The sequence below is a fragment of the Pristis pectinata genome, chromosome 28 (assembly GCF_009764475.1).
Source record: "Pristis pectinata isolate sPriPec2 chromosome 28, sPriPec2.1.pri, whole genome shotgun sequence".
Lineage (NCBI taxonomy): Eukaryota > Metazoa > Chordata > Chondrichthyes > Rhinopristiformes > Pristidae > Pristis > Pristis pectinata.
The window spans coordinates 15099436-15126576 of record NC_067432.1 but is presented as its reverse complement, the minus strand read 5'-3'; the positions used below and the strand labels follow the sequence as shown (position 1 = coordinate 15126576).

General features: G+C 42.0%; 2 protein-coding genes across 6 annotated transcripts in view; one reads left to right on the top strand and one right to left on the bottom strand.

Moving 5' to 3' along the window:
* myo5aa (myosin VAa) overlaps positions 1 to 27141 on the top strand; it is a 182811-nt gene that overhangs the window by 40274 nt on the left and 115396 nt on the right. For all 5 annotated transcript variants that reach the window (XM_052040306.1, XM_052040302.1, XM_052040305.1 and 2 more), the window contains exons 2-4: positions 12705 to 12815; positions 16747 to 16918; positions 19974 to 20118. In XM_052040306.1, the coding sequence (XP_051896266.1) occupies positions 12705 to 12815; positions 16747 to 16918; positions 19974 to 20118 (428 nt within the window). The remainder of the gene's footprint in view (positions 1 to 12704; positions 12816 to 16746; positions 16919 to 19973; positions 20119 to 27141) is intronic.
* On the bottom strand, positions 6256 to 6697 carry LOC127584059 (60S ribosomal protein L37-like). The gene is made up of 2 exons (XM_052040600.1): positions 6671 to 6697; positions 6256 to 6585 (listed from the first exon to the last, which is right to left on the bottom strand). The coding sequence occupies exons 1-2, from the start codon at positions 6695 to 6697 to the stop codon at positions 6256 to 6258; spliced, it is 357 nt and encodes a 118-aa protein (XP_051896560.1).

The following is a 27141-nucleotide window of genomic DNA, read 5'->3' as shown; positions in this document are numbered from 1 at the left end:
GGGGATGGGGAGGATTACAGAACTGAGGTTCTAGTTGAAACACAAGAGACTGCAGATGCTGCAATCTGGAGCAACACACAATGCTGGAGGAACTCAGCGGGTCAGGCAGCATCTATGGAGGGAAATGCACAGTCGATGTTTCTGGTCGAGACCCTTCATCTGGACTGAAGTTTTGTTCCGATCAGTCATGATCTTATTGAGGGGTGCAGCAGGCTTTAGGGGCTGAATGTTCTTCTGCTCACAATTATTTTCTACGCATGTATGTTCGTGACACTTCTTGTCGTATGTGGTATCATTTGACTCTCTCAGTTTTGTACACCAAACATCTAGCCCACTTGTGTGGCACTTGTGTAATATTTTTGAGAGTCCAGGATGTTTCCAAACACACTGCAGTGCAGAAGTACTAATGAAATGTTGTCACTGTGGAAAACAGTGTAGTTCAATGGCAGCAACAGCGTAATAGCAACCAGATAGTCTGTTTAATGAAGAGGCGAGACTGCAGATGCTGTAACCTGGAGCACAAAACGAACTGCTGGAGGAACTCAGTGGGACAGGCAGCATCTGTGGACTGGTCCAGATGAAGGGTCTTGATCAACTGTCAATTTCTGTCCACAGATGCTGCCTGACCCGCTGAGTTCCTCCCACAGTTTGTTTTTTTTGAATCTGTTTAATTATATAGTTTGAGGGAAAAATATCCAGGACACTGGGGAGAATTCCACCCTCATGTGATTGGATGGTTTTCATTTACCTGAGGGAAGGAAGTTCCGTGGATCTGGAAAGGTGATATCAGTGACGGAGTTGACATCCCCCCTCTACCACACAGGAATGTTGGCCTGCATTTGACAGGATTCAAATCCATTGTTTTCTGAGACTCCGAGGACAAGTGCTGTGTACTGAGCTACCTGTGTGCTTGCAGATGAACAGGTGATCTCTGACACTTCTTAGATTTTATACTTTGCTTGATTTGTTACTTTGGAGCCAAGGAAGCACCAATGGAAACCACCAATCCCAGGAAGCTGAAATCAGGAACATCAAACTCTGCTCAGTCTGTACTTGTTTGAAAATGTTAGGTCAGCAATTTGGGTGGAGATCTTCATTGAAAGAATTTTGGGGTGTGGTTTGCAAATAGCATTGCCTTGTCATGAACCATGTGAGTAAGATTACAATCCAACATAACTTCTGCTGACATAGATATGAGTTTACTCGTCCCTTTGAACTATCTGTCCAAGCACTGCAAACCCATTTTAACGCTAGTTGTGTCGGTTGTATTTCTGGCTGCACCTTTTGTATCACTGATATGCTTTTTTGTGCAATATGTCTCCATCATTGACCCTTGGCACTTGTATAGTGTGTGTTTTGGAGTTTCCTCCTTCACGTTTGACGTTATCTCTGGTTCACTCCCTCCCATACCTGTTTGGGCCTGATATCAAACCAGCTGATAGGTCGGCAAGGTGAGAAGACGGAGGAGAACTGCTAAAATGTAGAACACCTAATGAACATGAATGACTTGTAAATAAATATCACTGGTTGTCTTAATTATCATTTCTTTTTTGCAAACACAGCTGACGAACATAAAAATGCTGGAAACACTCAGCAAACCAGGCAGCATCTATGGAGAGAGAAGCAGTTAAATTTTCAGGTGGTCAGAACTGAGAGAGAAAACAAGTTAGTTTTAAGTTTCAGAGAAGCTAGGGGAGGAATGGATAGAGCAAAGTGAATATCTCTGAGGTGAAGCCAGGCCTACTGTAGATGAAGCCATCAGATTGCTAGATTAATGATGACAGAATGAGAGAAGAGGAACAAAAGAACAGTAAAGTTGTTGCATATACCAGATAACTATCTAGAAATGTAATAGCGTTAACTTTGATGTTCCTTTCCTGCAATAATGATGAAGTGCTAATCCTGGCTACCATTGGTTGCCTTGAGCAGAGACAGGTGGACGGAAGGCGCTAATTCATTTGGTGATCCTGAAGACGCCAACCTGCATTTTGTTGTAATAATAACGATGGGGCTATCAGTGCTCATGTTACTGAAGGATAAATTGGACAGCAGCTTCCACAGCCTGTGAAAATCCAGATGTTGCTGAAAGATGCACTACTCCAACAACCCTTACCTGTGTGCTCATCCCTGAGTTGAATGCAGTGGTATTTCTTGAAGTAGTTGCCTACTGGTTTCCCAAAAAGGATGGCTGAGAAAGTTAGGGCTGGTTTATTCAGGAGTGAATGAGTTTCTGACAGAGGAATGAAGGATAAATACTGAACAGTCTCTCTGGTGTTGAAAATTTAAGTGTTGTTGCTCATGACTGAAGCACAAGATTAATGCTGGAAACTTATATTCATTTTTGCCCTAAAATTCATTGTTTAGGTTGTGGATGATGCTGGCAAGGCCAACAGTTGTTGCTGATTCCTACTGTTCCTGAACAGATGGTGGTGAGCCACCTTCTTGGAATACTGGAGTCTTTCTGGTGAAGATGCAGTTGGGTGAAGAGATTCAGAATTTTGACCCAGTGACAATGAAAGGAAGACGTATTTCAGTAGCTTAATCCCATCTTTATTATAATTAAACTATTATTCCTAATCTTTATTTCAATTCTGCAATATTGTTTGCATCTAATTTGTGTTTCCAGTTTTTAAAATTTCTTGTTTTAGGCTCTACATGGATCAGTGAAGGTACTTCAAATGCATTGTTTGGTTGAAGAGCTTTGTAGCTGCTTTACCTATTCACAGGTGACATTGGTCCTTGTAAAATATCCAGAGACAAGTCCCAAGAATTCGTCAATGAGGTGGATGAAAAAAGCCATTCCCTTGCCACTGCAAGGGATATCTGACCCATTAATGAAAGTTGCTGGAGAGATGAATGGTCTTTCAATTGGTGTCAGAGTGTAGGCAGAGATAATAAGAAGTGCATGTTTACTTTCCCTTAAGTCTAAATAAAATCTCCATTGTAATTCCAATTTGTGATAATATAGCTAATCAGAAGATAGCACAAACCCATATCTGCTGACTCTCATTCGAGGTAATTTAATTGTATAACAGGAATATGTTCATTCAAGTATGAGAACATAAACTTGTACTTAACATTGGTATTAAAAGTTGCGAATTCTGGAATTCACAGTAAGGTCAGTGACCAGTTGAAAGATCTGCTTGAAAGCTTCAATTGTAACCATTGAACCATCCTCCTGTCCAAAGTAATTAGAGTCGATGTTATGTACTATCTTGTGTGAGGGTTTAAAGCTCAACAAACAATGTGAGATATCTCTCAGTTGTGCCAATTTTTCTCACCTCGAGGGAAGATCAGTGGTATGGGAGTCAAACTGCTGCCAGCATTAAGAAATTCCTGGTGTCTAATTAAATTTGTTTCCTTTTGTAATCCGTTGTCTGCTGGTAATCTAGGGGTTGAAAAAATTCTACAGAACATATTAAAACTTGGTCAGAATCCAGTTTTGGTGATTGACTTCATCAATCAGTTTGGAACTAATGAGAGGGACTTCAAACCAAATTAAAAGTGTTTGAACTTGGTTTATTTTGAGGGAACAAATAATGGCTCCAGTATCGGGAGCTCCCCCTGACCAGAAGTTCAGTGAATTAAACTTGTAATTTTCCAGAACGCTCCAGTGCAAGTTTGTGAGCTTAAAGATGAGTGAGTTGTGGGAGTGGTAATGAGTTCTGTAGAACATGAATGTACATGTTCTGATTCATAGTTCCTGCAAAAGTTTTTGTGGCAGAATCTATAGCACAGGTGATCTCAATACCTTCTCCTGCATTGAGGTGAAGTATTTGAGTTAGCAATGGTAATTTCCATGGGCTGGGCACATATTGGGAGGTTTTTCACGTGACACAATAGTTTTAAGGACTCTGCTAACAGAAACACAACTCGTAGTTGAATGAGGACCTGGTTACAGTTTATGTTCCCATGGCATGTTGCTGCAGTGTTTTTATGTTGGAACCCAAGTCCAACCCAATCCTCACTCAATCATTGTGTTAAACCTGCTCTTGTCATTCCCATGTTGTGGAATGCTGTCAATGGAAGGACTGCAGTAGTTCAAGGTGTAGTCTTCTTGAGGGCAGATTCCCAGCCCACGTGTACACCTGGCTCTGCAGTGCAGTCTGCACAGACTTGCCAAGCATAGCACTCTGGATGCTGTCCGGTGAGCCAGAGTTCGGTGCGCTACGCATCCCATATGACTGCAGTGCACTGTGCCTCCCAGTGGCTGGGTTGGGAACCAATTTGGTGGCTCGTTATCTTCCATTTCATTAAGGGGCAGAGACGAGCATGAGGGAAAGTGAAGGGAACAGCAGGAGGTTGGTTTGGAGCTGAATTACCACATTTCAATTCCTGAATGTTGGCATGTACTGCCAACAAAGGAGTACTTATAATCCAAGGACAATGTATTTAGGAGCAATTAATATCGGGTTTGCTTTATTATTGTCACATATACTGAGATGTAGTGAAAAGCTTTTGTTTGCCTGCCAAGCAGACAGATCATGTCATACATAAATATATCGAGGTAGTAAGAAGAAAAACAGGATTTGGAATAAAGTGTTGCAGTTACAGAGAAAGTGCAGGTAGACAAATAAAGTGTAAGGGCTATAACAAGATAGATTAGGAGAGCAAGAGTTCATTTTTTTAAATGATTTTATTTGCATGATTATATTAATAGCAATGAAACCCATCCTTCTGCTCCTGTGCCTGAGAGCATGACTGGACCCCTGGCTGGTCACCCTTCCTAAATTGTAACAGGCTAGCCAAAAACTCAAAGCATTTGAGCTTTCCCATGTGTATGATTATTTTCAGAAGATCTAAACCCATCGATGGCAGGTAGTCGGGAGCCAAATGATTAATTTCAACATCAGGAGATGGCAGGGCGTTCATCTAAACTGGGATTCTGTTATCATGAGGTCTTCTGGCTTCTTGGCAGCCAGACTTCCACCTGTCCGTGGGAGTCCAGAGGTGATTGAGTTGTGACTTGGTGTGGGTTGGGTGCTGCTGCCTCACCCTCTGCCTTGTTCCATGTCAATCAGTACACTCCTGGAGCTCTGGAGATTGTGCTATACTGAGGGTCTATTGCTGTTGTGTCCCAGTGCAGTTAGCTGAGTGAGAAGTGCTCTGTTTTGGGTCATTCTGCCTTTCACTTTATTTGGGCAGGGTTATCTTTACAATCATAAGGAATCCAGCTTGCAGCTGCCTCTGGATCTGGTAATTCTGTGAGGAATTGGTGAAAGGTGAAAAAGGGAAAATAAATTATTTGCTCAGTAAAATGGGAAACGTACAGTGGGAGGATGCAGGGTGCCGAGGCTGACTGTTACACCTCCGCAGGAAGGCTTCCAGTGATCTGTGTGGCTGCCTCTGGTCTCATCGCCACATTCTTTTCTCTCTTTGCATTTCTCCTTCCTTCCTTGCAAGCAGTGGACTGAAATATCCAGGAACTGCTGGTCCTTTCCCTCATTAGCGCTCCCACTGGTCCACCACACCGATCTCCCAGCCACTCACTACAAATAAGGACTTACAGCAGGGATCTGTGGCCAGCAGTTTGTGTGGGATCCTTGGCCAGTTTACTGTTTTCCTCTTGCCCAGTGGTCAAGCTGTCTTTCTGCAGTCTACCAACCCACTGTCTTGGCTGTTTCAGGCTCATAAGACAAAAATCAGGACTTCTCTCGGGCACCTCCACTGTAGCCCACCAGCAGGTACGATGGTTGTGAAGTAGCCCAAGAACCATTTGTCCTTCACGCTGCATTAGCATGAGTAAAATATGCTACACTGCAGCCTCTTGTTAATGCTTACCAACTCCCTTGGCTAACTGATTAGTGAAGCCACACAATATATGATCTGTGAACACTGAGCTCAGTGTCGGCATGGTAACTGGCCCTTGGGGTTCTCTGTAACAGGGCAAAATAATGCCGGATGTGTGTAATGCTATCGTTGTGCTTATTTATAAAGAAAGCAGCCATTGTTTCACATCATGCTCAACCGTAGGTCTGTATAACTAATCATGGATACCAGGGACAGCCCATCGCAGCTTATGCTGGCGACAAAGATGAAGGGTGTGTAAGGGCAGTCAGTTTGAATGTTTTGTCTGTGTACTCTTCCCGTCGATTGTTGATCCAGTATCTTGGATTTCTTGCAGCTCTCTCTGCACTGAGTCAGCCTGCTGGTTATCCTTGCAAAGGGACAAACACCCTGATCTAATTAATGTTAATTTTTTAAAAAAAACTTTCTAAACCATAGCTTTATTTGTTATATTGGTACACCAACAGTTTATGCAGTGCTAGAAGAAGCATGTCTGGGATTTGGGGTGGTGCCTTCACAGAATCCATTCCTGAACCTCCGAAACACCTTCAGGTGCCTAGTGTGATATAAGCCAGTTGTGTTTCTCCTTTTGGCTTTCACACTCCTGTAATACTTCCTCTGTCTCTTGGCAGAGTAGGCACAGTTACCGCAGGTAGATTTCTGCAGCTGAAGTGCTTTAGCTCCACACCGTCGGCAAAGAGTGTGTGTCTTGTTTCTCCTCTTACCAAGTGACGATGTTCCTTCGTCACTTTCACGGCGCGATCTTAATCTCTGCGAGTCACCGACGTCAAAAAACACCTCCAAGTAAACAGTAATGCCTGGTGCATTCAGTGCACCTACACTGTGTTGGCTCACTGTTAAGCTGGCAGAGACCGTATCTAACCTTGTGCCATCCAGCGTTCAGAGTCATCCTTAGTCCTCTCTCACTTGGAGAAGTGGGTTTGAAGGGACATCGTGGAAAAGATAATGGCTTTAACAATCAGAGAGGTGAAAGGACGCTAACATGGGCTGATGCAGAATGTAGAGGTCCACAGAGTTAGTGCAAGTCGTGTGGATGTTGTTGAATACAGTCCAAGAAGCTGACTGTTTTGTTAGCTGGTCAGTGAAATACAGATGGCATTCTTTTAAAAACTGTGGCGCCATGTACCTTGGATTGCTAACACTTCAGATTAAATTAGAAGCGTCAGTAACTTAGTTTGCATTCGAAAATATTGGTTGAAACAAGCATGTATTTCATAATCACAATGATACTTAATGTTATTTGTTTTCTCCCTGTGCTTCTGTTTCCCTCTCCCTCCCATCTATTGAGCTTGATTACTGATCATTAACTAAACTTTTACCAAAATGCCCAGCCTACTGATGTACTCTCCGAGTTGCACCAGTTTTGTCACTAAAAGCTTATAATTCACCACAAGTTGGCTTCCTACCGCAGTGGATTAAATCTCCAGGATGAATAGGAAACCATTCAGTCTTTGTCATCTCTTGCTGTAGGTTCGAGATGACCCTAACCTCGGTCATGGAGCAATGATATGCACATGATACTTGCATTTGGAGATAGACCTCAAAATTACTGTTGACTCCTGCAATGAAGTGAAGGGAAAGTGGAAATGCAAGAGACTGCAGTTACAGGAGTCTGGAGCAAAAAATGAACGGCTGGAGGAATTCAGCAGGTCAGGCAGAATCTGTGGAGGCAGAGGGTTCATTGATACTTTGGGTCAAGACCCTGCATCAGTCCTGTATAGATCCCTTCAGCCACCTTGAAAGCCTACGGAACTCGAGAGGAAGCAAGTCATCATTGATGCAGAGGGTCTGCTTAAGAAGCAGAATTGTAATCAAAGCAAGAAATCTCATTTAAGGAGTTGCTCATCAAGTCTGATCATTGTCCCACAACATTACATGAAATCTACTCCCAGCTTTCAGTCACTGAACTGCACATCACATTTGATGCCTCAGTGTCAAAACCTGTCTTATTCCATGCAAGTGAGTGGGAAGCAACTTGGTTCCATCTCCAGTAGAGCTGCTGTGCTTGATTCCAGAGGGATCTCAGTGGACAGTTCCTTCTCTTTGCCTTTTGATGCCTCTGTCTTTCTGGTACAGGAGGAGTTACTAGCTTTGCTATGGGAGTTGCCTCTTGCCCACCACTGTTCCCCTCCCTACTGTACAAAAGTGAAGGACGGTAAGCAGAGGGCCTTGCTTATTATTCCCCATGAGACGTGTACCCACAGTCTGCTGGGGTCCTGATAGATTACAAGAAGTAGCGGGGAAGTGATATCGGCATGTGATCGCCTCACTATCTGGAGGCCTAGGGTATTTTGAATGATTTTGAATATAAGTTGGATCATGATGCTCCAATATATTACAATAAGAAAGCTTTACCCTTAGACAAAAGTCCAAGTTGATCTGGTTAAATTACAGTATGGTGCTACCCACTTATTTCAACCCTGCATTGGTCAAAATCCTAACTAGAATCCAGTACAAACTTCAAACTTCAAGCAATGAGTTATCCCGAAGGAAGCCTGTGATATGGATTCAGAGTTGCTTTGTGTGTGCATTTTAGTCTGGTGCTAATGATGATGAATTTAATGAACATTCGCCATGAGATGTTGGAGATGATGCTTCACTACATTTTTCCCAAAATTAGTGTAAGGAAGAGAAGAATTTTTGGCTGCAGCAAGTACCGGTGCCGATGCGGAACCTCGCGTTGTGACACTGGATGAGGCTTTGCTAAGACAGCAGCATCCGAGGAGGCAACTTGAGAAGGTGCGATACAAGGAGAAACTGTGCATTCCCATGTGTTGGAGTGTTCAAAACATAGACTCATCATGCAACTGTTTTCAACAGGCTGCCAAGCAAATGGAAATGGATGCAAATTACTGGGCCAGCTTTCCACCTTATGGAGAAATTGTCCAGAATGAAGCACTATCATTGAAACTTGTTTTTGAAATTAAATGATAATTACCTATGGATACCAGTGTCTAACATCTTGATGTTTGGTTTGTGTGCAAAGTATGATTACAAATAAGTTTTTAGATTTTGTGATTCTCATTTATCTTGAAATTGATAATCAGTAGCACATACAGACATCATAAACCTTGAATAAAACTCAACCATACAGTCCATTATAACTCAGCCTAAGATAAAATATATACCAAACCACCATCTTGAATTGGTAATGTTGTTACCTATCATGTTGGCTAAGTTTTCCCAGAGGTGTTGATGTAAATTGTATTTGGAAACTCTCTAAAGTTTTAAATGGCACAAAGCAAACCGATGACTGTATGGATAACCACTGCTCTGAGATGGGGAGTAAGAAATTATTTCCTTCCAGACAACGACTGGTTATTTGTGTGTCATGACTGTGCACCTCTGATCTATGGAGCGATGTATGGAAATGATGCTTTATCCAGTTGTTTGCACGTTATTTGTCTACCTGCACTGCACTTTCTCCATAACTGTAACACTGTATTCTGCATTGTTTTTTGTCCTTTTGTACTACCTCAATGTACTTAGGTATGGAATGATCTGTCTGGATGGCATGCAAACAAAAGCTTTTCACTGTATCTCAGTATATGTGACAATAATAAATCAATTACCAGATTGTAGAAACTCTTTTATTTTTAAGCTTCAGATATTTTCATAATGCTTTATGCAGTACACAAATCTTTTGAAAACTTGAATTCATCACTCATGAGTTTAAAAATGTGGCTTAACGAGTAGTATAGTTGTTTGATCATATCATTGCCTGTTGTCATTGATCTGTTGGTTTGTATTTGGTTTGCAGAGGGTATTGAGTTTGAAGGTATCCAGGCTAGGATGATGCAGCTGATAAATGTCTGGCAATACCCTTGTACAACATTGTGAAGTTACTTTCTCCAGTTAATGTAGACCGAGGTGGCTTCCCTGTAGATGCTCTTAAAGCTGGTGCTACTTTATACATTTCTCTGATGAACTATACAGTTTGGCTGTGGTGATGCATTCATCGGACATTATCCATGAAGACATTAGAGATAACGGTCAAATTGTGTCCCTCTGTAGTAATGAAGCACAGAATGAAATCTCCTTATTTATGAGACTGACAAGAAAAGTTCTTTGGATGTATTAGTGACTCTGCCCTCATTAAATGAACAACTGGTTCTTCCATCCGGGCAAGTTATTAAGTGTCCAGATCAGACTTGAATGTCATTTAGCTTTGAGTAGCCTTTCTTTGGTAGAAATGATAGTGTCTGCTGGAAAGCTTGTGACTTCTCCTGGTAGAATGCAATAATAATGTGCCGTTTGCATCTTTAATGCAAAGAAATGTTCCAAAAAGCTTGATGAAAGGACGTGAAGAAAAGGGGATGGGATGAGGAAGGGAGAGATTGGGAGGAGTGGCCAGAGTTTACCTGAAGTGATTGGTCTTGGTCAGGATTTTAAAGAAAGGGATTGAGATGCAAAGGGTTTCTGGAACATTCGAATGGGGCAAGGCTGGTTAAAGGTTCTGTCACCAGTGGCGCCGGATATTTAAGCGGGCGAGGGTTCTAATCTAACTGGGCCAGTGAGGAATGGATAAGTCTGAGATATTTGGAAAATAAAAATTGTTGCTTCAATTCGCTTGCTGGTGGAATACTGATCCTGACGTATTGCAGCGCATCTGCTGGTTTCCCTTATTCTGTGCTCTGTAACTTGAGGTCATCCAAAGCTTCGTCGTTCATGCCCTAATTTGTACCAAATCCCTTTCGTTCCACCCAACACGCTCTCTCCTTCATCCTCTGCCCAGCCCCCTTGCATTCACTGACTTCTGCTGGCTCTCAGTTAAGCCTTTCCTTGATTTTAAAATTCCTACCCTGTTTGCAGGTCCTTGCATGACCTTGCCCTGTACTATCTCCAAGCGCCTTCATTTCTGGCTTCTTGATTGTTCCCCAAATTCAAGCACTCCATGATTGGTGGCTGTGCCTTCAGCTAAACTCTGGAATTTCCATTCTAAATCTCCCTGCCTCCCCTTCTCTCCTCCTAAAGCACTCCTTTTAAAAAAAAATTAAGTGTTTTGGTCATCTGGCCCAATATCTGCTCGTACTTCAGTGTCAAGTTCTGTTTGGTGTTGGTCCTGGGAAGTTTTGCTGCATTAAAGGGGGCTTATCAGTAGAAGAGGTTGCTGTTGATGATGGATTATTCTCCTTTCTGGACCAGAGAGGTTTACTGAACAGTCATTACCACTTGTCACTTCTTGGACAGATAAATATTAGACAGCATTTTCTAGGGCAAGGTTCACTGGGAGCTCATGTGCAAATGCACCATCATAAAAATAATCGTTAAATGTGAGATGACTTTTATGGGGTTAATGAAGCAAACTGACAAGAAATGATTCTCATGCCCTAATTTGTACCAACACCGATTTGTGCATTAATAATGATATGCATTCAAAGGCCATTGATGTAGAAGGCTATTCATGTTGCACAGAAGTGGCCAGACATGTTAGTCAAGCAATGTGCAGTACATGTTTTCAAGTTGGTTAAGCAAAGATCATTAGCGCATGGGTGGTTTGAGAATGCTGCAGGCTATGTCTGGAAATTGGTCACAACAAGACAGTGGGATGTGTTAGTTAAAGGACAGCAGATTGACTGTGGTTTCACCAGTTGACCTTCAGTCAGATGAGCCTTCTAAGATTTTTTTTTCCCTCTTGTTTTCTCTCACTTCCCACCCCCATGTCCCATTTCCCAATCACCATGTGACCAGCTGATGCATTCTCAAACATTAAGCCTCACTGGATCATGTATGTGGCAGAGTTTTGCAGTTGGCATTTTTATAATATAGTCTTTTTAATGATAGAAATTCACAGTTTCGGTGTACTCATTGCCCACAGTTGTAAGGCTGAACCCAAATTCTTGTACTTGTGGTGCCAAGAGTAAATGTGAGGGGAGCTAGGTTCCACTTTTACTGCTACTTGTCCAACATGTATTGGTTTATTATTGCCACTTGTACCGAGCTACAGTGAAAAACTTGTCTTGCATACCGTTTGTACAGATCAATTCATTACACAGTGCATTGAGGTAGTACATGGTAAAAGCAATAACAGAATACAGAGTAAAGTGTCACAGCTACAGGGAAGTGCATTGCAGGTAGACAATAAGGTGCCAGGTCATAACAAGGTAGATTGTGAGGTCGAGAGTCCGTCTCATCGTATAAGGGAACCGTTCAATAGTCTTATCGCAGTGGGATAGCGCAAAGTGATTTTTTTCATTGTCCCATTTGTAAAGATCAGAGTTGCCTGGTGTTTAATTCAAGATCATTTTCATGTGTGGATCATTTTTACAAACCTCGATGTTCCATAGTTTTAAGGCTTAAAATATTGAATCTGAATTGTAATCGGGCTTTAACAGAAGACTGTAATGCGTTCGGAAGTATTTTCTGTTTCTTGCTCTGTTTCTAATACTAAAGGAAGAGGAAGGAGATCTTCAAAAAAAAGATTCCTTTGTATCGGTCTGAACTGTGTGCAGTCCACACAGCATTTTATGTAGTCAAAGCTGTTAAGTGTATTGGGAAGCTTAACAGTAATTTTTTTTCAATTAAGGGAGCATTCAGCTACCTATCCATTACTTACAGGTGCGATGTGAAGCACCTCTATTTATGTTACATTTCAGTGACCAGTATAAGCAAATTGTTCCAGGAAGCTTATCATTAATAATGCCAAGGGCATCTATCTCTTTGGGTAAAACTAAATAGTTTATGAACTGTGAGAAGTGAGCAACTTGTAAGGTGGTGTCATCAAGGCAGCTGAGTAAGTTAGTGTTTTAGATGATTGTGTGGCCATTGGTGTCCCAGCCCACATGAAGCTGGGTCATGGGAAAATCGAGACCACTTAATATTCTACTTAAGAGTTCTACAGACTCCCTTCACTTTAATTTATTCTCATTCTGCCCCTGCTCTCTTGTGTTTTGCAGTTCGCCAGGGTGTGGATCCCTGATTCAGTGGATGTCTGGAAATCTGCAGAGCTGCTCAAAGACTACAAACCAGGAGACACAGTGCTTCATCTGAAATCTGAGGATGATCAGGTAAATTGGTGGGGGAGTGTGAGAGGGCAGGTATTACAGCACACTGCTTTTTGTCTGGGTTGTTAATGGTGGCAGAGCAATTTGTTTATCCTTCCTGCATCATGTTGCCTCAGCCGGACATCAGCATTTGCAAACATGCAGTGATGCACTTTATATAATAAAAGAATGATGTTAGAGGTTCCCTTCAGATTTGCTGCCTGACGCTCCCCCCTACTACCACCACCCCCCAAAAACAACCACCCCGCTCTACGCCATGACCTCATAACCTTTTTCTTCTGATAAAAAGTACTTTTTTGCATTTAAGAATAAAATACATTGCATTTTTGGAATCTTATACACCTATTTTTAAACAAACAATGAAAGCTTTGCAAAATTAGCCACTTTTGGATTAATAACAATACTGGTAATTGTGTCTCTTCAAATGCTGAATAGTGCTGAGTGTGTCAATTTTTTTACATCAGGTGTGTAAAGTAGATTAATCTGGATTAGAAACCGATTAAAAGTCCATGTATGTATAAAACACACCAAGTTGCTATACTTAGTACAGTGAGGATTTTGTTAACACAAGGGGGGAATAATTATATTCCTTGAGTCTACCCAGATGTGCTGTTTTGTGGGGGAGATTTGCTTGTTGTTGTGCAATTGAGTTTAAATGTAAACTTGAACCATCACTCCAGGGAAATGAGCACAATTTGTGCTGGGATTTGTGATTGGTCCCAAAGTACAAGGTGTACCACATTTTCCCCACTTTAGAATGTTCTGGCCTTGGCTGTTCGACTAATTTACAACCCAGGAGTCTAAAAAACCACCGCTCAGGGACATGCATCTGTATACTTGAGAAGGAATCCAACAAGCGCAGGTGTTATCCTGCCTCAAAGCTTGAGTTTTAATTTTGATTGTAAACAGAGAAACATGCCCAGCCAGTCCAGAGGTGGAATTAGAAACTTCCCAAAGAGTTAATCCAAAGTGATGCCAGTTCAATGAACATAAAGTATTTTCAATTCCTGTAACTGGCTGCAGATTATTTTTCTATAAATTTGCAGCATTTATACTCGGTCTTGTCAAAACTGATCAGAAAAGGTTTTAGCAAAGCTGCTTATGGTTATTTATAAACTCAAATGCTGTTGGACCGCTTCATCCAACCTCTCAGAATGGAGCTCTGCTCCTTCCCTAAGCAAAAGGTTTGCCAAATGTTAGGAGAAATTAACCCTTTAATGTCATGCTGTGACCCTTATCAGCCAAAGTAAGGGGAACCTGGAAGAGAATGGCAGATGGCCTCCTTCAAATCCTCTGGCAGTTCTCAAAAGAAGGATCCCTGATAACTAAGTAGCAAATTTTATAAAATGAAGACTCCTCAAAAAAAATTTAAGTTTTGTGTGAAAAATGTTTTCACATAATTATTTCAAAGCTATGATCCAATCTTGTCACCTTCATAATTTGGAAAGTGACTTTCCGTCCATTTGTTGGGGGTGAATTTTATTTCATTCCTCTTTGCTGGTGAATAGCAGGTTTCTGTATTTCAGGTTCTTGCAGTTCAGAGATATCACGGAACTCTGTTTCCTCTTGCCCTAGAATAATTTTTCACTTGTAGCATTGCTGAATGTTACTGCCAGTTACAGCAAAATTATGGCCAGTTTGGTAGCGTAGCGGTTAGCACAACGCTATTACAGCGCCAGCAATTGGGGTTCGATTCCCGTCACTGTCTGTAAGGAGTTTGTACGTTCTCCCCTGTCTGCGTGGGTTTCCTCCAGGTACTCCAGTTTCCTCCCACATTCTAAAGACGTATGGGTAGGTTAATATGGGTTTAAAATGGGGGGCATGGACTCGTTGGGCCAGAAGGGCCCGTTACCACTCTGTAAGTAAGATTTAAAAAAAAGATATCTTTATTAGTCACATGTACATTGAAACACACAATGAAGTACATCACTTGCATAGTGCGTTCTGGGGGCAGCCGCAAGTGTCGCCACACTTCGGGCGCCAACATAGCACGCCCGCAACTTCCTAACCCGTATGTCTGTGGAATGTTGGAGGAAACCGGAGCACCCGGAGGAAACCCACGCAGACACTGGGAGAGCATACAAACTCCTTACAGGCAGTGGCCGGAATTGAACCTGGGTCTCTGGCGCTGTAATAGCGTTACGCTAACTGCTACACTACCGTGCCTGCCCATCTACAGTGGTGCAGTGCTAGTTAGAATTTAAACTAGCAATTGCACCCATTTCACTTAAAACCAACCAAGATTTTCCATCCAGCCTGGTTCTATGCACAAATCCCGTAGATACATCAGAACGCCCAATGCTTCAGTGTTCCTCTTGCTTCCCATTGCCATAGTTTGTCTATTCTGGTTAATGTTTCTGATCCCTTTAATTCAATTGTGGTGTGGTAATCTGTTTATGTCTGTAACAAATGGCACTGTTGTTTGCTCTGTGCTTTGTGTAAATATTGGAGCTGACACTGAGCCCAGAGATGTGACTGTAGTTCACGTGGAAGCATTCCAGCCTGAAGGGCATGGGTTCAAGCCACTGTGGAGACCTGAGCGCACAGATCTGGTGCGTCTCTGAGAGAGGGTTGCACTGTATTTCAGGTGAGGCATTAAATTTAAGCTCCATTTGCTGCAACAAATCTGAGCAACGTGGTGGTGTAGCATTTGGTGCTGCTGCCTCATGGCTCCAAGAACCCGGGTTCGATCCTGACCTTGGGCGTTAGGAATTTGGACGTCCTCTCCAAAGACAAGCTGGTAGGCTATCTGACTGCTGTAAATAGCATAGGTAAGTGGCAAAAGAATCAAAAGGGGAAGCTGATGGGTATGTGAGCGGGAATTGGTTTCAAGGCTACAGGGGAATAAAACTAGGGCATTTGGACTGATGGGATTGCTCTGCTGGCAGCTTGCATGGACTCAATGGGCGAAATGGCCTTTTGCTGTGTCATGGTAAGTATGTTTGTGTGAATGATCCCAGGGTATTATTTCAAAGGTGAATGTGGGCGTTATCACTGGAGTCCTGGCCAATATTTGTTCCTTAGTCAACATTACAGAAACCAGATTACCTGATAGCATTATTATTGGTGGAAGTTTACTGTGTGTGACGGAGCTTTCCTGTATTACAATAAATAGCTCACTTCAAAATTAACTTCATTGGCTCTTAAGCACTTGGGAGGACCTGTGGTTGTACAAGGTGCCATTTAACCTCCACTCTTCCTGCTTAATGTAGGTTTAATCCAGCCAGTAGGCACTATGGAGGGAATATCCTAAACTTCTAATACAAAGTTGTTTCCCTGTTTCTTAACCTTATTTACTTAATTACATAACCTCTTGTTGCTGAAGTTCTCTCTTCCTGGTTATTCAACTTTCTTGGACAAAGATCAAACCCTGAGGAGCTGTGAGTTAACAGAGTTGGTGGTGTTATTGTGATATCACACGTGAGCTCCTACATCTGTTTGGCCACCCACATTGTTAATATTGGTGCTACTTGGGCCCAAGCTGATGGCTTGATATTACAGCAACTTTTGCTGGTTAAATTACTTGCAGTTAAAATGATCACACTTTCAGCTCAGTTAGCTTGATTCCAGTGGAGATGTCATACCACACTTGCCCCAAGCTATTCCCCCCACAATTTCATGGAAACAAATGGGAGCCTATCTATTTCCACTTATTTTCCACTCATAAAGTTGAGATTCCTACCCAATGTGTACAGTTTATGAACAAATAATGTAATTGCACAGAAATGGATAACCAGCCTTCCAACTCCACTGGTGTACACAATATGTCGATTGTTCATAAAATAAGCCATTGCTTTTAAGAAAGTTTTTCAAGTTTCTGATGAAATGTTAGCTGAATCCGGACAAGGTCTGTAAGACTATCATGGGAAACCAAAGTTCACCAACTCTGAGATCTTTGGAACTACGCAGTTACTTGTATTTTCCCTCACTACAGGAAACTCAATATAGAATTGATCCAAAAACTCAGGAGCTTCCACCTCTACGGAACCCTGATATACTCGTGGGTGAAAATGACCTCACAGCACTCAGTTATCTCCACGAGCCTGCAGTTCTGCACAACCTCAAAGTGCGCTTCATGGATTCCAAACTCATCTACACATATTGTGGTAAGTTAGGTGCTATTCTGCTCTCACACTGGTGGTGACTTCTAGAGACCAAGAATGAATTGAGCTCAAATTGGGTGGATCAGGAATCGTTGCATGATTTTAACTAGTTTGCATTGGGTTGTTTACAGCATTAATGTCATGTCACTGACATGCTATTGGGTTTTGTGCTTTCCAGTGGAATAGGTCATCACATTTGTGTGGATATTTTAATGCAGCTATACATAAAGCAAGAACTGAATTATTGTTGCTAGCAGTGACAGATTCTAGTATTTGAAGGTCACCACAAGAAAGCTTTAACCAGAACTTTGTACTATGCCGGATTCTATTTTAGGGAATTGAACTGTTCACTTGACAGGTGTCATCACTTCATTCTGTCTTAGTTAAAGAAAAACTGTCATCTTCTTCTGCAAAAGTATTGAATGTGTTGAAACTATTATAGATCAAATGGTGACTGTTGTGGGAAGGCAGCAGAAATGTGATATGATTAATTGTACTGGGTCCTCTTACAAACAGGTGATTTCTCACATTGCTACCACTCTTCTGATTTGCCACGGTTACGTCTGTGGTGCTAAGGCACTATGGAATAGATTGGGCCTGAAGACAAGTTCTCCAAAGATTCCTTCCTTGTAGTCTGGTGAATACATGTTGCTTTGAATTGGTTTCCCTAACACTCTGGGTTAAAACAAATGTCATAGGGGGATTATCTGTTGTGGTCTCTGTTTCCCCATTCCTGAATTCCACTGTACAGTATAGATTACCAGCAGACTTGATCTGTTTTCCACCCGTAGAACTCCAGTGGATCTAATCCACTTCCGATTCCACTATTTGATCAATTCCAACCCAGCATCTCCTGGGGTAAAACAACTTTAAATTTCTTGTATAGCTAACATTGCTGATTTATCTTGTTTGTATTGATTGTGTTAGCCATTTTCTTTCCAGTATGCTCCATCAGCTAACTTTCACCTGTGAGTGGTTGGAATCCATTTCCATTGAATCACAGTGTCAAACTCCCTCTCAGGGAACCCCTGCTGTTCATCCCACCCCAAGCACCCAAGGGAAATAGTAAAACAATGATCTCTTGTGTCTCAACCACAGCTGACATTGAGATGCTCTGATCTCTTTTGCAGCACCCTGTGATTTCTCACCTCATTGTTAAGGAAGTGTGATTTATTTAAAGGAGGTGTTGATTGTGGATTACAAGTCCCTTGTAATTTGATGATATAGATGTCTTGAATTTTAGTTAGCCTTATTGCAAGGTCAGTGTTGCAAACGAACCTGTGAAAGCCAATGTCTATATCGGATCCCACTAACACTCGGCACAGTTGCCTGAAGATAATTAGAAATGAATTGCCGCACCCATAAACTGTAGAGATCTTTGTTTAAAGAAAGCTTTTGTTCCACTACCAGACCGGGTGAGATTATTGGTCGGGAGAGGTGAGCTATCAGTACCCCCAGTGAGACATCTTAGCATTTTTGGGAACGGTTCGCATTCTGGAATATTCACAATCTCTTGCATGGTTGGAAGAGAGTGATTTGTGTCCCTGATTTCAGCAAATCTAGGTGGGGTTTAAGCAGGGATGTTTGCCAACTGCTCTGATACTAAAATGTCACATTTTCCCTGTGTGGTATTTGATGATAAGTGGTTCATGACTAATGTGGTTTACTTGAGTCATAATGAAGTCACATCGCAGAGAGATACAGAACACTGCCATTGATATTATCCAAGGCTGAAATCAATATGTATTTTAACATTGAGGAAATTGAAGGGACGATGAATGGACATGAAGATATCTATGAGGTGGAGGATTGGAAGTGGCCTTAACGAATAGCAGAGCAGAGTTGAGAGAGAACTCTTAACCTCTTCTATTTCCTTGTATTCCACTCCTTGGCTGTTAGGACTCGTTTAGAAAATGAGTTATTAATTTCCCAAACAGAGATTAAATTCCTCCTTTGTTTTAAGCCTGGTATTGTCAATTCTGGAAATATCCAAATGCATTATAATCTGGGATGTTTTGTGGATAACAGACAGAGGCAGGGCACTTATCTCTGTTAAAGAGCAAAACCTGCCCAAAATTCCCATTGTACCTGATGCAGGATCTTGACCCGAAATGTCGACTGTCCCTTTGCCGCCACAGATGCTGCTTGATTTACTGAGTTCCTCTGGTTGTTCTGTTTTTTGCTCCAGATTACAGTATTTGCAGTCTTCCTTGTGTTTCCATGCTTGCACTCAAATTGGCTTGAAATTAAAACAGTCTTCAATCCCATTCCCCAACTTTGTACCCTGTAGCCATGGCAATATTGATTTGACTCTGAGTCTGTTTCAGGAAGAACATAAAATAGGAGCAGGAATAGGCTACTCACCCCCTCGTGCCTGCCCCCCATTCAGCAAGATCGTGGCTGATCTGCCCCAGCCTTCCTCTCCTTTTCTGTGGTAGTTCCCCAATGCCCTCAATTGCCTAAGCTTTCAAAAATGTATCAACCTCTTCTTTAAATGGTCTTCCACAACGCTCTGGGATAGGGTGTTCCAGAGATTCGCCACCTCTGCAAGAAGTTGTTCTTGCACATCTGTTTGAAATGACCCGCCCTTGATCTTGTGACACGAGATTTGAGCTTCTCTTACCAAGTGGAAACATTTTGATATCTATCCTGTCATGCCCCCTTATGATCTTGTACGTTTCGAATGAGATCATTCCTCATTTTTCTAAACTCTAGGTTAGCCTTTAAAACACTTTAATCGTTGATGCATTCTAATAAGCTTTTACCTGAAAAAGTTAGTAAGAAATAGAAGCAGGTGAAGACCATTTAGTCCCTTGTGCCTGTTCTACCATTTAATCTTTGACCTCAGCTCTGCTTTCCTGCAATAAAAGTTTTGATGTGACTATCTAATTTTCTTCATGCTTCTGGAAATAAGGACCATGAATAATTTATGCAGATTGTGGAGATTGGATTTTTTATGGTTGTTCTATACATCCATTGATGAGATACTAATTAAAAATAACATCAGGATTTGATCCCTTGTATTATGCTTATGCATGGAATATTTCCTACTTTCTAGGTATTGTTTTGGTGGCCATCAATCCATATGAGCAGCTGCCTATCTATGGGGAAGATATCATCAATGCCTACAGTGGGCAGAACATGGGAGACATGGACCCTCATATCTTTGCTGTGGCTGAGGAGGCGTACAAGCAGATGGCCAGGTTGGTGCCTTGATTCATTCAGCTTCAAGTGCTTTTGAACTTTGATATCATTTGTGTGCTTAGCAAGTGATTCAGTGATTTTAAAAAAAAACTTGCAAGCATGTTGACCTATTGATGATATTTTTGCTTGATTTGTTTTTGAAAGAGAATTGCACCTATCCTGATTGGAGAGTGTCCTAACAATGTGACCCCTGTTACATATTGTAGAGGGAGTTTTGAGACTTTTTTTCTGCATGTGGCACTTCTTGAATGTCGCTCTGTTCCCAAAAAAAACCATTAATTCCAGCACTCAAAGAATGAGGAAAAGGAGAATGATGGGATGAAGTTGGAAACTGTTTGGAACTTATTGCAAGGGTAAAGGAGGCAGAAACCAGTAGTATGCTTTTCTTAAAAAAAAATGTAATGCTCAGACATGTGTGTACAAGGCTTCAGACCAAGAGATGAGAATTGGGTCTGAATTTATTCGTGTGCTTTTGTGAAGCAGTGAACTATGCACGAGGCTTGCCTTTGCCGCCATTTTATTAGCCAGGGCAGAAGAGAGTAAAGGGACAGTTAAGTGCTTCAGGTGGATGGTTTTGTCTGTCTGTCAGGTGATGTGGAAAATAGTGATCACACTGACATTTGCCACTCTGGGCTGGTGCTTCACTTGGTGATGGGGTGTAAACTGACCCACTGATTTCACTGAGTGTTGAGCAAATGGACGGACACTGCAGTAAAACCCCAATACTGAAGATTTACTTAAAACTTGCTATCGTTCTTGGAGGAGGAGGGTGGGTAATCATTCATCTCGGGGATTTTGACGTAGAGTCATGGAATTGCATAGAAACAGGCCATTCGGCCCACCATTTCCATGCTGACCATTGTATCTATCCATACATTCCATTTCCCCAAATTTGGTCCATAGCCTTCTAAACTGTGGGGATTCAAGATGCTTCTCTCTGCTGTTGGTTTCTAAAAGCCTTTGTTTGGATGTGACTGCAGTGAAGCCAAACAAAAATCCTGCTACTCTAAGTTTTGTGCTAACTGCATTACTTCCTTGTTTAATTGCTCCAGTGTTGGTGCCAGATGGTTTCCTCTGTAGCTGGAAGGCATTGCAACCTCTCTGATGACACTGCTGATGTTCCAGCTGAACGTTTCAGCAGAGTTCCCCTCGTCACAAGAAGCTATTTAACTGTTTTGCCAGTGAGGTGCCCTCGCTCTCTACTGCAATATTTTGATCACTGGACAACAGTTGAGCTCTGTGCTAATCATCTGTTGGAATCAAAGAATCATATCACTGCAGATGCTGGTACCTGAAATAAAAACAGAAAATGCTGGAAATGTTCAGCAGGTCCGTCAGTAACTTATTTCGCTCTCCAACCAGTTGACTACTTCCAACATTTTCTTTCACGTGTTGAGCAGTGATTATCAAACAGCAGAATGTTGCAGCATTTTGTTTTGTTATTTGTTCATTTTTTGGGGACCTTCACGTCACTGGTAAGATCAGCATTTATTGCCTGTCCTTAATTCCCCTTGAGAACGTAGTGGTGAGGCAGAGCCTTGAACTGGTATGATCCTTCTGGTGCAGGTGTTGCCAAGTGCTGTTGTACAGAGAGAGTGCGTCGGGGATTCTTACCTGCATCCGAAGAAGGGGTCAGACACAGATGGGGAAAACAAAAGGAAGGAGCGAAATAGAGTGAGAAACAGGATGGGAAAGGTCTAAGTGTAGAGTTCACTTCCAGTAAGCATGCTGGGGAATTCTGCCTCTGGGATTTGGAATTGGTTTATTACTGTCATGTGCACTGTGATACAGTGGAAAAACTTAGTCCACACAGATAATTTTAAAACATAAGTACCTCAAGGTAGTAAAAGGGAAAAGCAATAACAGAATGCAGAATATAGTGTTACAGTTACAGAGGAAGTGTAGTGTAGGCAGACAATAAGGTGCAAGGGCCATGACGAGGTAGATCGTGAGGTCAAGAGTTCATCTCTAACGTACAAGAGGTCCATTCAATAGTCTTATAACAGCGGGATAGAAGCTGTCCTTGAACCTGGTGGTGCGTGTTTTCAAGCTTTTCTATCTTTTGCCTGATGGAAGGGGGTGGAGAGAGATTGTCTGGGGTGGGAGGGGTGTTTGATTTTGTTGGCTACTTTTCTGAGGCAGCAAGAAGTGTAAACAGAGTTCATGGAGGGGAGGCTGGTTTTCCTGATGTACTGAGCTGTGTCCACAACTCTCTGCAGTTTCTAGTGGTCTTGGGCAGAGCAGTTGCGGTACCAAGTTTTATTGCATCCAGATAGGTTGCTTTCTATGGTGCATCTATAAAAATTGGTGCGGGTCAATGGGGACATGCTGAATTTCTTTAGCCTTCTGAGGAAGTAGAGGTGCTGTGGTTGCTTTCTTTGCCGTGGCGTCTACGTGGTTGGATGAGGACAAGCTATTGGTGATGTTTGCACCTCGGAACTTGAAGCTCTCAACCATTTCGTAATTAGTTCTGCATGATGCTGTCATTCCTGGATAAGCAAGTGCCATTTACCTTCCTTTCCTGTTCTGCATCTGACCCATCTGGGGGTGTCGAGAGTCCCACGTTATTGTTCAAATATGGCTTGGAAATTCTTCTGGCTGAAACTGTCCCCTACCAGCACCATCACTTCAGGGCTTTCCCTCTTGCTCACTTTAGCCATCCTTACTTGTATATGTGTGTGCCTGTTACTGATCCTCGGTGAGCTGCCTACCCTCACAGAGAGATGCTAGTGGAGCCTTTCTTTTTTCTGGTTACTACTAATGTAAACGTTTAGTTTTCCCAGTGCCACCATCCCAAGGGATTGACGAGATCCTCTGATATGCCATGTCCTTGGAATATTACATCTGTTGGAATAGAAAGCCACTGGTCCTTCAGGAAGAGAATGTTGCAATGCAAAAACAGAAGGCGGAGAGCAGGAAAAGGAGGGAAAAAATGGAGAGTGAAACAACAGTAAAATGGAGAGGATAAGGGAGAAATAAGTAGGCAGAATAGTTATGTAATGCTGTGTCAGATTCTTGTGACATTTCAAACTGATTCATTTATCCAGTTTATTTATTCTGAAGAATAGTTTTGTTGTGCAGCCAAACATGACAGTCAGATGATGCATAGCAAGATCCCAAAAAAACAGAAAATAAAATTCCATTGTGGATAATCCATGGTTTGATGGTCTTGGTTGAGGACGTTGTTTTCTCCAGGAGGAGTTGTAAGCCATATTTGAATATTGCCCATGCCCAGTTGGCCTTGAGAACATGATGGTTTGAATCACCTTTTCCATACTCTTAATTTTCAGATTATACTTCATCACTAACCACCTTGTATGCCTCTGTAGGACTGTGTTGTCTTCACGTCCTGGAATTCCCCACCAATATTGTGTGCAATTACCTTTTACAACAAGGACTGCAGTGGGTCAAGATGGCAGCTCTTCACAACCTTTTGAGGGCCGTAGTGCTCGATGTTAAAAGATGGCCTTGATAGTAACAGGCATTTTCCCCACATATATAGATTAAAAGATTACTTGGGTATCTCCACATAAAACAGAAGACATTAGTTTTGTCCAGGTTTTTCTTCCTAATTCAGACTTCTGATGGTAAGGTTTTGTATTCCATGTACACCTTAACTGCTTGCAGTCACTTGTCAAATATAAAGTTTTTCAATGGGAGCTGAATATATCCCAGAAGGGAAGATGCTACAGTCGGAGATTATAGGAGCTCTCTGTGGGTCTTGTCCCCTTGTGTGCTGTCAACTTTTGAGGTATTTTCAGAAGGGGCTAAGGTGGGACAAGAATGCTTATAACTTGTACAAGCTGTGTTTGTACAGTAACATTAGTACTGATAGAATTTGAATTTTATTTCTGCAACCAGTGTTTATTAAATTCTGTATTTTGATGTTTGTTCATTTTCACTAAACATTGCTTGAAGCAATTAAATTATAAAACTTAGTGTAGTACATAGTAGTGGAATAAACAAGGTGAGAAAATTTTAAAATGCTTTCCTTGTAGGGGAATAACTAAGTGTGCTTTAAATCCAAGGAAGACATTTTCCTAAAATTGAAACCCCCATATTAAGGGAATGACTTGTATATTGGTGTGGCCTGTACATTGGTTGTATTGATAAGCACATCAACAACAGCATCCTCTCTCCAGCATTAAAGCTCTGGTAGAGAATTCCAGATTCACCACTGCAGGCAAACTCATCACCAAACTCAGACCTGGGACTCACAACCTCCCTCTGTAACTGGATCTTTGACTTTCTGACCAACAGACCGCAATCGGTGAGGATCGGCAGCAATACCTCCGGCACAATTATTCTCAACACTGCTGCCCCACAAGGCTGCGTCCTCAGCCCTCTGCTCTACTTCTTATATAATCATGACTGCGTGGCCAGATTCTGCTCTAACTCCGTATACAAGTTTGCAGATGATACCACCATAGTATGCCATATCTCAAATAACGATGAGTCAGAGTAAAGGAAGGAGATAGAGAGCCTAGTGACATTGTGGCATGACAACAACCTTTCCCTCAATGTCAGCAAACAAAAGAGCTGCTCATTGACTTCAGGACTGCAAGAAACTGCAGAGAGTTGTAAACATAGCCCAGCACATCACAGAAACCAGCCTCCCCTCCATGGACTCTTGTCTATACCTCTCGCTGCCTTGGTGAAGTAGCCAGCATAATCAAAGACCCCACCCACCTGGGTCATTCTCTCTTTTCTCCTCTCCCATCAGGTAGAAGATACAGGAGCCTGAGGGCACGTACCACCAGGCTCAAGGACAGCTTTTATCCCACTGTGATAAGACAATTGAACAGTTCCCTTATACAATGAGATGGACTCTTGACCCCACAATCTACCTTGCTATGACCTTGCACCTTATTGTTTACCTGCACTGCACTTCCCTGTAGCTGTGACACTTTATTCTGTACTCTGTTATTGTTTTTACCTGTACTACCTCAATGCACCGTGTAATGAATTGATCTGTACGAACGGTATGCAAGACAAGTTTTTCACTGTACCTCGGTTCAAGTGACAATAATAAACCAATACCAATCTTTGGATGAAGAAGCTTCTTATCTCACCAAGGCCCTGTACAATTTCAGTAAGAGATCTCCACTTCTGCAGTCAAATAAGACCATAAGATATAGGAGCAGAATCAGGCCATTTGGTCCATTGTCTGCTCTGCCATTCAATCGTGGCTGATTTTTTTTTTTCACCCCCATTGTCCTGCCTTCTCCCGTAACCCTTGACCCCTTTACCAATCAATAACCTATCAATCTCTGCCTTAAGTACACCTAATGACTTGGCTTCCACGGCCCTCTGTGGCAATGAATTCCACAAATGCGCTCTCCATCAAGGTCAACATGCTACTTGCCATCTTTACCACTTGCTGGACCTGCGTGCTCACTTTCATCGACTGGTGTACAAGGACGCCCAAGGCCATGTTGTTAATCATTCTAGGATGCAGGCCATCAGGTCCTGGGGACTTATCAGCCTTCAATTCTGTCAATTCCCATAACGTCACTTCCCGACTCTCACTGATTTCCTCCAGTTCCTTCCTCTCACTTGAGCCTAGGCCCCCTACCATTTCTGGGAAGTTATTTTGGTTCTGTCCTCACAAAGGAGAACACATTATTCAGTTGGTGTGTTGTTTCTGTGATCCTCATTATAAGTCCCCTGCTTCTGACTGTAATGAACTTGCATTTGTCTTCACCAATACTTTTTGCTTCACATATCTATAGAAGATAATACATTCAGTTTTTATGTTCCCTGCAAGCTTAATTTTGTACTCTCTTTTCTACCTCTTAATTAATCTATTGATCCTCGTTTTTTTTGAGTTCTAAACTGTTCCCGTTCCTTGGGTTTTCTGCTTTTTCAGGCCAATTTGTATGTCTCCTCTTTTGGATCTAATGCTGTGCTTGATTTCCCTTGAGTGCTTTGGTTGAGTCACCCTTGCTGTTTTATCTTGGTGCCAGACAGGAATGAACAATTGTTGTGGGTCATCCACGTGCTCCTTAAATGTTTGCCATCAACCCCATAAGTAATGTCCCCCAATCCATCTTGGCCAACTTGCACCTCATGCTGTCATAGTTTCCTCTATTTAGATTCAGGACCCAAATCTCGGAATCATCTACATCACTCTACAAATTGATGATATTATGGTCACACCTCTCACAACGAGATAGCTAATTAGTCCACTCTCATGACTAAAAACCCAATCTAGGATGGCCTTCTCTCTTGTTGGTTCCCTGATGCTTTGGTCCAGAAAGCTATTCCATATGCACTTCAGGAATTCCTCCTCCACAGTATTGATACTAATTTGGTTAGCTCAGTCTACATGTAGATTTAAACCTCTCATGTACAACCCTACAAGTCTTAAAATTAACACCTTGCTTTGCAAATGCTCCACAACATTGCCCAGGAATGGGCATGTTATCCTATAAATACTGCAGCATGTGTTGCACTTACAGCACAGAAACAGCTATTCAGCCCAAAGTCTGCTGTTGGTGTTTATGCCTCAAGCATCTGCCTCATCCAACAGCCCTTCAATTTATCCTTCTGTTCCTTTGTGCCTTCATTAGAATAGATATCTTGCCCTGCAAATATTATATGACAGCTGGGATTTAATTGGCCCTGCAGAGCTGAATAGTTTCCTGAAGTTTCAATGGATAATACTCAATTCTCAACTAAATGTGTTTCCTTGGTCTTTCCATGGGGGATTTCACTGGCTTCTGCTGCACTATACGGCACATAGTCCATTCAGACATGGTTTATTTGCAGGTTCAGGAGTCAGCTGAGGATTGGAATGAAAGCTTGGGCCAAAATCTTCCACACAACTTCCTCGAGAAAAGTGTGAAAGATGGGAGACAATAGAATTTTAAAATAAGAATAACTCCACTTTGATACAAAATGGCCTGTGGGACTTCAGCGAGCAGCTGATGAACATGATGTAGCTTTGGTGGGAGCTCACCATTCATTCTGCAGGGGCAATGCTGATGTCTTTCTGCTACCTTTTGCCCTTTTATTGGTTA